This window comes from Mus caroli, chromosome 14, assembly GCF_900094665.2.
Source record: "Mus caroli chromosome 14, CAROLI_EIJ_v1.1, whole genome shotgun sequence".
Taxonomy (NCBI): Eukaryota; Metazoa; Chordata; class Mammalia; order Rodentia; family Muridae; genus Mus; species Mus caroli.
In genome coordinates, this window is record NC_034583.1 from 70,375,681 (window position 1) to 70,386,762 (window position 11,082).

General features: G+C 41.1%; 1 protein-coding gene across 4 annotated transcripts in view; it reads left to right on the plus strand.

Moving 5' to 3' along the window:
• Positions 1–11,082, plus strand: part of Elf1 (E74 like ETS transcription factor 1) — a 98,062-nt gene that overhangs the window by 80,892 nt on the left and 6,088 nt on the right. For 3 of the 4 annotated variants that reach the window (XM_021181555.2, XM_021181554.2, XM_029469343.1), the window contains exons 4-8: positions 583–693; positions 2,300–2,464; positions 4,550–4,633; positions 6,061–6,253; positions 8,406–8,852. In XM_021181555.2, coding sequence (XP_021037214.1) covers positions 583–693; positions 2,300–2,464; positions 4,550–4,633; positions 6,061–6,253; positions 8,406–8,852 — 1,000 coding nt within the window. The remainder of the gene's footprint in view (positions 1–582; positions 694–2,299; positions 2,465–4,549; positions 4,634–6,060; positions 6,254–8,405; positions 8,853–11,082) is intronic. The other variant, XM_021181556.2, reaches the window with a different exon arrangement.

The window sequence follows — 11,082 nt, forward strand, 5'->3', positions numbered from 1 at the left end:
GGCCAGCCTGGTCTACAAAGTGAGTTCCAGGACAGCCAGGGCTACACAGAGAAACCCTGTCTCAAAAAAAAAAAAAAAAAAAAAAAAAAAAAAGTTAAAGGTGGCTGTGACCCATCCTGCAGTGCTGGGAAACAAATCCCAGGATTTCTCAAGAACAGCAAATGCCCTTAACTGCTAAGCTATTTCTCTAGACTCCCACCTGCACCTGCTTTCTTATGCAAGCCAGGACTGCCTACCCAAGGGTGGTGCCACCCACAGTGGGCTGAGCACTCCTGAATCAATGCAGGCCAGTCTGATGGGAACAGTTTTTCAATTGAGATTCCTACTTTCCAGATGACTCAGGCTTGTCAGGTTGACAAAAATCAAAAAACAAAACAAATAAAACAACACCCTCCAGCTAGCATAATGTGAAACCTTCTTCATATTCACCTCAGATTTATTATGTTCTGTATCTTATAGTTTATATGCACACAAGCTACAAGCTCAATATTAAACGGCATGTCCTGGCTCAGGACACTGGCTGAAGTTCGGAGAAGCACGTACTGTTTCAGAGTAGCTAATACTATTCTTTCTTTATTGCAGTTGAGGCTTCTTGTCATAATGGAGATGAAACAATTGAGACCATTGAGGCTGCCGAGGCACTCCTCAATATAGATTCTCCCAGCCCTCCTGTACTGGATGAAAAGCAACTCAGTGAGTGCTAACGACCGCTCCTGTCTGTGTTCACTGCGAACTTACCCTGCCATTCCCTTTAGAGATGCTTTTCTTTTGTGGGTCCCAAGCACATTGTAAAGGACAAATTCTAGTTGTGGTGCCCTTGTTAAAAGTCCTGTTTAACTGACACTTTTTAGAATAAAAAGTAATTTGTCTCTTTTCCCCCAACATAATATTGTTTTTGTTATTTTTAGAATTTCATACAATGCATCCCCATCATACTTGCAAACTTGCAAACTCTTGCCTCTTCACCTGTTTATTTTTTAAAAGTTTATGTGCATAAGTGTTTACCTGAGAGTATACATGTGCATTATATGTGTGCAGTATCACTAGAGGCTGGGAGGAGTGTTTAATATCCCAGAACTGGAGCCAGAGAGTTGTAAGTCATGATGTGGGCACTAGTAACTTGGAAGAGCACCAAGTGTTCTTAACTGCTGAGCCTCTCACTGGGTTTTAACTGGCCTAGTATGATATAGTCATCTCTACAGATAATTGTATTGAATAGGCAAAAATGAGTGACAAATGACAAAAAACCATTTGTTGCATAAAATTCATTGCCAGCTTATTAACCTCTCTTTAAATCGATTTTGTTTTTGGGCCTTTGACAAGGGAGAACTGAAACTTACAGGCATAGTTACTAAGAACACTCCGCATGTCTGATGTGCACAGCGGTATGTGAGGCTATGGTATGACATAAGAATAGCCATTCCTTCTTTCTTCAGTTTTACAGTTTAATTCCGAAGTCATTCATGTGTGTAAGGGGGTATAAAAGCCAGAAACAAAGGCCATGGAAGTGATAGCATGCTGTTCTGGAGGCAGTGGTACTCTTGCTGTATGGAGAGAATATTTTAACCAAATGACAAGTAGACTTCATTAGATAGAGAAGACAGGCCGGGTGTGGTGGCACATGCCTTTAATCCCAGCACTTGGGAGGCAGAGGCAGGCGGATTTCAGAGTTTAGGGCTAGCCTGGTCTTCAGAGTGAGTTTCAGGACAGCCAGAGTTACACATAAAAACCTTGTCTTGAGAAATGAGAGAGAGAGAGAGAGAGAGAGAGAGAGAGAGAGGGAGAGAAAGAGAGAGAGACAGACAGACAGACGGAAATGAATATTCAACTTACAAGGAGTAGATCCAAGCACTAACTCGTAAAGTAAACTAGTTTCTTGACAGAAAGATGTCTTTGCAGGTCTGGCTCAAGTGTTAGCTTCGCGGTGAGTGGGAATGAGATGGTAAGGTAGGTGTAGCTTGTGAAAACGTGAAGAGGCATGCTGTGGAGCTTGAGTCGTTTGTTTTATTTTTCCTCAGTACATTATAGGGAGATGTTTTTGACTATGATTTCTCATTCTCGTTTTTAGAGAATAAAGCATTTGTACAGAGGTCTAATGCTGTGAGATAGGAATTGCGTTTCAGAAAGGAGACCCGGGGTGGTAGACTGGGGTGACATAGATGGTGATAGGAAGCAAAGCCAGGGTTGCTTTAGGATCCTTGATTTAGGGCAGAGGAAATGAAAAGTGGAGAGTTTATACAAAAAGACGTGATTCTGTTTATAATACACAACTGATTACAATTTATTTCAATTCCATTAGATAATAATATATTTAGCTCCTCTGAAGATGACATCGTTGCCCCAATCACCCATGTGTCCGTCACATTAGATGGAATTCCTGAAGTGATGGAAACTCAGCAAGTGCAAGAGACAAATGCAGACTCCCCAGGAGCCTCCTCCCCAGAGCAGCGTAAAAGAAAGAAAGGTGCGTGGCTGATTTGCTTAGGTCGTACAGTTAGTATTGGTGTGGACTCCAGACAAACTTTCTATTACAGGTGCTTCTACACCAGGTAAGATACGGAAGAGCAATGAGGACACAAGACAAGCTGAGGCATTTCTTCATATTAGTCACTAAAAAAACCCTAGGTACTTATAATAGTTGATCTATCTGACTGACAGGAGATTTTCCAACTCTTTGTCTTTTATTATGTTTGTGTTCAGGTTTGTGTGTGTGTGTGTGTGTGTGTGTGTGTGTGTGCGTGTGTGTGTGTGCATGTGCTATGGAGTATGAGTAGAGGTTAGAGAACACTTGGCACAGAGTTTGTTCAATCCTTTTACCATGTGTGAACATGGGCTCCCTCTTAGGTTGTCTAGCTTGGTGGCAAATGAGCCAACTTGCCAGCCCAGATTTTCCAATTATTAAAGCCTCAAGTTTTTATTTAAATTCTTTATCTAGCATCTTCATCCTCCTCTCAACCAAATAAAACAAAACCCCTGGGGGTAAGGGCTCGGGCCAGGTTTGTTTTGAGGGCATCGTTTAAGGTCCTCCTTTGCTTTCATTAGTCTTTGTTTTATTATTTATATTCTACAAGATTTTGTCTTTTAATCCTTTAATTTTGTGTGTGTGTGCACATGCATGTGATTAGGGAAGAGAATCCCAGTCCTCTGTGAGAACAGCAAGTGTTCTTATTAACATCTGAGCCATCTCTCCAGCCTGTTTATTTGTTTTTGAAAAATGTTCTCAAGTATCCAGGACTGGCTTTAAATTCCCTGTGTAGCCAAATGACCCAGGCGAGCATCGAGCATCGCTGCTCCTCACGCCCTAGGGTGTAGTTTGAAAACCTCCAGTCTACCAGAGATTCCATTACAGGGATCCAGTAGGAGAAGAGTGCAGAAAGTTGGAATTCTGTAGGCAATTGAAGAAATGAATGTTAAACTATGTTAAAAGGAGACTCTAACTTTCACAAATTGTGAGTGCCTTGGTTAGTTTTAATTGTCAGCTTGGCCCAGCCTAAAGCCACCTGAGGGGAAAAACTGGATTCAGGAATGTTCTAGATCAGATTTTTCTTCAGGGATATCAGTGGGTGTTGAGTGCTAATTGTTGTTGGAGGCAAAGCAGCCAACAATGGGCAGCACCATCCCTATGCAAGGTGGTCTTGCGAGGTGTAAGAAAGCTAAGTAAATATGAAGTTGAGCCAGAAAACAGTGTTCTTTCACAATTCCTGCGTAAGTTCCTGCCCTGAGTTTTTCTCATAAACAAGATACTGTCTCACAAAAAAGAATCCACCTCACTACCAACCGTTCCTTCACAAAAAGGCATACCTGATCATTTTGGCCATGAATTCACAGGGAGTCATCTACCTTTGCCTCCACCTACAAGTATAGGGATTATAGGTGTGCACCATGAAACACAGCTTTGAGGCTGATTTTTTTTGTTTGTTTGTTTTTTCGAGACAGGGTTTCTCTGTATAGCCCTGGCTGTCCTGGAACTCACTTTGTAGACCAGGCTGGCCTCGAACTCAGAAATCTGCCTGCCTCTGCCTACCAAGTGCTGGGATTAAAGGTGTGCGCCACCACCGCCTGGCTGAGGCTAATTTTTTAAGCCCAAGTTTTGTCTATGTCAAGAATATTTAAAAATTTAAGATAAAGCACTGGTGTGGTGATCTCAGAGAAAATTCAGTATTTGAAATTTACCCTCATTTTCTTTTTACAGGTGAGCCTAAGGATAATTTCTGGTTTCTTTACCACCCTAACTCCCATCCCTGATGTGCTAGGGGTCAAACTCCAGGCTTGGGGATGCTAGGCAAGGACTCTGTTGAACAGGACTCTGTGTCTCTAGTCCTAAAGTATAATTTCATTTATAAGTAATAATCACTTGTGAGCTAACCTACTGAGTGTTTAATTTTTACTGAAGTTATTTTTCTTTTAGATAGCATTTTGAGAGGCCAGTTTGTATGACCCAAATATGAAAGTTTGGAACTTGAAACTCAATAAACAACAAGATAGTAAAACTGCCCATTTTCTTTCAGTTTTGAGGGCAAATATTTATACAGAGCTATTCTGATTTCAGGAAGGAAAACAAAACCACCTCGGCCAGATTCCCCGACGACTACACCAAATATCTCTGTGAAAAAGAAAAATAAGGATGGGAAGGGTAAGTACGGAGGTTTCCTTACTGTACAGGTCTAGTGTCCTCCCCTCCTCCTATATTCCCTGTAGCCCACCCCTTGTTACTTTTAAAAATGTGTGTGTGCATGCATGCATGCTTGCATGCATGTTTGTGTGGTGACACACACATGCACCAAATTGACTACCTTCGGTATGTTAAACCTATAGTCCAGTTGGTCTTGAACTCTCGTGTAGCTGAGGGTAACCTTGAACTGCTGATCTTTTTCCACCTCCTAAGTGCTAGGATTAGAGACGCCACACCACTAAACCCAGCTCATCCCTTTTCTTGTTAGAGCCAAATAGAGTCTGCAGCTACCAGTGCCTATAAGATACTGTCAGCACTTTCTGTAAAGTGGCTGGTAACAAAGTAGCCTACCAAATCCATTTCAGTTAGTTTTATTTTTCTACCAAAATAATTCATTAATGCATTCAGCAAAGTTTTGCAGCAATTTAGCTAGTCTAGAATTTCACTTTGTAGGTCCTTGCTATGGTGTGTTAGAATTCTACTGTTTCTACAACTTGTGCTATCATGGTTGGTCTGATGGTTCTGATATAAAGAAAACAAATGTTGAACTGGGAGGGGGTCAACAACTGAACTGTAAAAACATAAAAGTAATAAAAAAATTAAAATAAAGAAGTTTAAAATCCCTCAAAAAAGAGAGAGAACAGCTGTTGAAAGGGATACACACACACACACACACACACACACATTTACATTTACATTTTGGTGTTTATGCTATGTGATGGTTTTTAAAAACCAGACAGGGCTGGCAAGATGGCTCAGAGGGTAAGAGCACCGACCGCTCTTGCAAAGGTCCTGAGTTCAAATCCCAGCAACCACATGGTGGCTCGCAACCATCTGTAACGAGATCTGACGTCTTCTTCTGGTGCATCTGAAGTCAGCTACAGTGTACTTATGAATAAAAATAAATAAATCTTTGGGCCAGAGCAAGCAGGGACTGAGTGAGCCAAGTTGCCCTGAGCGAGCAGAGGTCCTAAAAATTCCCAACAGCCACATAAAGGCTCACAACCATCTGTACAGCTACAGTGTACTCACATACATAAAATAAATAAATACATCTTTTAAAAAAATCACCAATACATGCAAAATAAAAAAAAATAATAATAAAAAAAACAGACAGAAATGAGGCCAGTGTTTCCGATTAGGTCATCATGCGTCTAATTGACAAGTTTGCTGTTCATACATCATTTATGAGATTAGCAAGGTTTCTGCTAGATCTAAGAATTATGACCATATTCTCCAATACTGAGGAATTGCATCAGTTAATTGAATGATGTAATATTTCTGTGTGAATCAGAATGGGCCTTTTAAGACTCTTTGGTCCCGTGGTTTGCCTGTTTGTGTTCTTTTAAAGGAAATTTGTTCCTTTACAATCGATTGGTGTGTTTCAGGAAACACAATTTACCTTTGGGAGTTTTTGCTGGCCCTGCTTCAGGACAAAGCTACCTGTCCTAAGTACATCAAGTGGACACAGCGAGAAAAGGGCATTTTTAAGCTGGTCGATTCTAAAGCCGTGTCTAGATTGTGGGGGAAGCACAAAAACAAACCTGACATGAACTACGAGACCATGGGGAGAGCACTCAGGTATGTGGCTGAGTTGTTCTGCAATGCATTGATTTCCCAGGTATTGTAACACAGGTAACTTTTAAAAATATAAAAAAATATCATATTTATGCTCTTTGATTTTGTACCGTGGGGGAATGAACCCAGGGTTTTGTGTATAGTAGACAAGCATTCTACATTGAGCTACATCCCCAGCCTGTGAATCATATTTATGGAAGACCACAGAAAATACAGAAACCAGCATGCATATGAAGTTAAATCTTCCAACTGGGGAAAATACTTAATCATACAAACAGCAGAATCTACTCTGAAAGTCAGGAATCCAGATTCTGAAACTTTGAGCAACAATAAGAGGGTTGAGTAGTTTGGCTTTGAGGCATTTCCAAGTTTGGATGTTCAACTGGTAAGGTCTATGTAAATGTTTAAAAATAATTCAAACATATTTCCAAAGCCTTAGGACACTATTGGGTCCAAGCATTTCAGAAACTAGATACTCGGGGCTGGAGAGATAGATGGCTCAGAGGTTAAGAGCACTGACTGCTCTTCGAGGGTTCCTGAGTTCAATTCCCAGCAACCACACGGTGGCTCACAACCATCTGTAATGGGATCAGAAGCCCTCTTCTGGTGTGTCTGAAGACAGCTACAGTGTGCTCATATACATAAAATAAATAAATAAATAAGATACTAAATCTGTGTTTTTCTTATAAAGAGATCAGAAAATTAGAAAATGTTAAAATGTGAATCTCAGAATAATGAATACTTCATATTGATATTAGAGAAAAGAAATTTAAGCCCATTTTTGTTTTGTTTTCCTGTGACTGTATCATTAATATTGCAGATATGGGTTGTGTGAGAAAGACTTCCAATAGAAGTGATTTGACAGCCTTAAGTTAGAACTCCTCCTCCTCCTCCTCTTTTCTCCTGTCCTGTCCTGTCCTGTCCTGTCCTGTCCTGTCCTGTCCTGTCCTGTCCTGCTCTGCTCTGTCCTGCTCTTGCCCTTGCCCTCTTTGCCCTTTCCCTTCCCCTTTCCTTTCCAAGACTGAATTGTACTATGTATACCATGCTGGCCTTCAACTCAAAGTTTCTTCTTCTTTTTCTTCTTCTACAGTTTCTTCTCCTCCTCCTCTTCCTCCTCTTCCTTCTCCTTCTGCAGAGTTGGAACTTACTAAGGTTTTAAAAAAAGATTTTATGCATATGAATATCTTGTTGGCACATATGCCTGTGCATTATGTGAGCATCCGATGCCTACTTAGGTCAGAGGTAGGCACTGGGTCCCTTGAAATTGGAGTTCTAGACATTGTGTGGGTGCTGAGTCACCTCTTCAGCCCTAAGGAAAGGGTTTCCTGTGGACTTAAGGACCAGCATTTGAGGGAGAGACTCAGGGGAAGGGCATTATACATAAAAGTCATAGGTATATGTTTTCAAGAATTGTTTAGTTTTGATTTTATTAAAACCACTGACATTTGAATCACTAAATTTTGCACAATTGAGTTAAATTAACTTTTTATGAGTTCATGCTAGTAAGGGAGGGATGTCTTGAGGTTTGTAATAGATTTTATCATCTCAGCAAATTATCAGTAGGGAACAGAGAGGGAGAGAAGCGAAGTTCCTAGCATCCTTCACAGTTCCCTAGTAAGAATTCAGCTGAGATTTGTTGTTAGTAAGGACTTGTATGTGGTATATGTAGTGTTTTTATGGGCATGTTGTAGGTGCATGTGGTGGAGGTGAGAGGTTAGAGGTGAGAGGTTAGAGGTTTGGTGTCTTCCTTGATTGCTCTCCATGTTGTATTTTGGTGCCAGCTCTCTCACTGAACCTGGAGCTCATTGATTCAACTAAGCTGCTTGGTCAGTGAATGAGAGGTCTGCCTGCCTCTCTCCTCAGCATGGACCACAGATGTGGGCCGCTGGGCCCAGCCCTTGAAGGGGTGCTGGGGACTGAGCTCAGGATCTTAGGCAAGGAGGCTAAGTCATCTTTTCAGTCCCTCATAAGGATTTAATCTGTGTATAAAATTTTTTAAATATACATAAATAAATAAAAGCCCACAAACAGCAAATTCCCTTATTTAAAAACTTCATCCCTAAAGTTTTGATTAGGAAAAAATAATTTTGTTGAATGTCATTTTAATTTATATTTGATGTAATAAGATATCGATGAAATTGTCTGTTTTGACTAGGTACTATTACCAAAGAGGTATTCTTGCAAAAGTGGAAGGTCAGCGCTTGGTGTATCAGTTTAAAGAAATGCCAAAAGATCTTATATACATAGATGATGAGGATCCAAGTTCCAGCATAGAGTCTTCGGATCAGTCCTTATCGTCAACAACCACATCAAGTCGGAATCAAGCAAACAGATCAAGAGTATCTTCAAGTCCAGGAATTAAAGGAGGGGCCACTACAATTCTAAAGCCCGGGAATTCTAAAGCTGCAAAACCCAAAGATCTGGTGGAAGTTGGACAGCCTTCAGAAGTTCTGAGGACAGTGCAGCCCTCACAGGCTCCTTATCCTACCCAGCTCTTCCGAACTGTTCATGTAGTACAGCCAGTGCAAGCTGTCCCAGAAGAAGCAACCATAGCCAGCACCATGCAGGAGGAAACAGCAAATTCTTCAGTTCCAAGTATTAGGTGAGGAACAGTAACCAGAGCTCATGGCCATGGGAGGGCATCGCTGCTAGTGGGTCAGGATGCAGAAGGCAGAGGCCATGGGAGGGCATCGCTGCTAGTGGGTCAGGATGCAGAAGGCAGAGGTTTTGGTCAACATTGTTTCAGGAGCAAAATTATATCAGTTTTCTAATTCTGTCAGTAGCTCCTTTTCTGTTTATTTTTCAATTACATGTATTTGTATGTGGTCTGTGTTGGGGTTTTGTGTACCTGACCTCAGATGCCTGTGAAGGTCTGATACACTAGGTCCCTTGGAACTGGAGCTATAGGCAGCTGTGAGTCACTCGAGGTGAGTGTTGGGAATTGAATTCCTGTCTCTACAAGAGTAGTGCACGCTCCTAACCGCCGAGTCTTCTTTCACAACTGAGACACTCAGGATGCACTGAATACGAAGAATACATGGCACCACCTGGGGAAATCCTGCTTCACAGTACTTGTGAAGCTTAAGTGGGAAGGTCAGGAGTCAGGTCTCTTCTTCAGGTGTTAATGTGCCAGACGCTGGAAAGTCTCTTAGTCTGGTTTAATCAAATCAGACTTTAAAAGGTGCTAAATATCTAATTGACCAAGAAAAATCCTATTTTTAGGTTGGTCTTCTGAAAAATTTAGTACTATTCTCATTTGATTTTAGAATAAAGCAAGAGATATTGGTCTAAAATTAAGTGGATATTTATAGTTCTTAGGGTTACTGTTGTTATGGAAAAACACTATGACAAGAGTAAGTTGGAGAGGAAAGGGTTTTATTTGGCTTACACATCCACATCATAAGCCATCACTAAATGAAGTCAGGACAGGAAATAGGGCAGAAACCTGGAGGCAGGAGCTGATACAGATGCCATGAAGGAGTGCGCCTCATGACTTGCTCCTCATGACTTACTCAGCCTGCTGTCTTACAGAACCCAGGACCATCAGCCCAGGAGTGAAACCACCTGCAATGGGCTGACCCCACCCCAACAGCCCCTCATCACGAATTAAGAATATGCTCTACAGATGTGTCTACAGCTTGATCATACAGAGGCATTTTCTCTACAGGGGTTTCCTCTTCTCAGATAACTCTAGCTTGTGTCAGGTTGACATAAAACCAGTCAGCACATGGTTCCTTTCTTTATTCTGCCATGGGTTTCCAGCACATGAATTATATGTAGAATTTTAGAGGGTCTGGGAGAACCACTGCTTCTTCAGTTTGGGTTACTATTGCCACCATGACCCACAGCCAGATGGGGAGGAAAGGGTTTATGTAAATCATTAAGATTTCAGTTTTTTCCTTTGAGTCAATTTATGACTTAGTCTTAATTTAGTCTTTAAAGGTTTTCATTAACTTTGACTTCATGCTAGTTCAAGGAATAACAAAGAAAACCCCTGGTAAAGTGTTTTCTGAGAATGGTTGCTGGGAAATATGGAAGTCCATTTTCCTTACTACTTATTCATGCACTAATAGTTTGTCTAAAGGTCTTTAAATTACCCTCTAAAATGCCCAAAGTTGTAGTTTTCCCTCAAAGGCAAGGTAGTGCAGTAGGAAGAAAATGCCTGCCAAAGCTTTCCGCCCTCCAGCCTTGCCAGTTATTTAGTGTGCCAGTCTGTCAACAATTAGGAATATTTCTCATCTGTACAGCAGGAAGAGTACTTAGCAACCCAGGTGGCTGTGGCAATTAAGGGTCACTTCCTGACACCCGAGTCAGCTTTCAACACAAGCTCAATGTCATGTAACGAGCCTCAGAAATTCTGATGCATCATAAATCCGCAGTACGATACTGCTTAGTTACAAGCAGCCGAGGAATTTTAAAAAGTAGTTACCTTGAAGAAAAAAACCTGATGCAACAGAATTAGATACACGTGACAATTTAATTATCAAGAAAAAGTGTTTGGAAATTCCTGTGGCTGCAGGGACTTCATTGTGTCTTATTCTTTAGTATTTCTTTTGATGTGGTATATTATATCCCAGTCTGGCCTCAGATTTGATTGTAGAGGGTGACCTTAAACTTTGGCCTTTCTGTCTCTTCCTCCTGCACATTTAGATAATAGGAGTCAGTTTTTGTTTGATTTTTTTTAATTAGATATTTTCTTTATTTACATTTCAAATGCTATCCAGAAAGTTCCATGTACCCTCCCTCCACCCTGCTCCCCTACCCACCCACTCCCACTTCTTGGCCCTGGTGTTCCCCTGTACTGGGGCATATAAAGTTTGCAAGACCAAGGG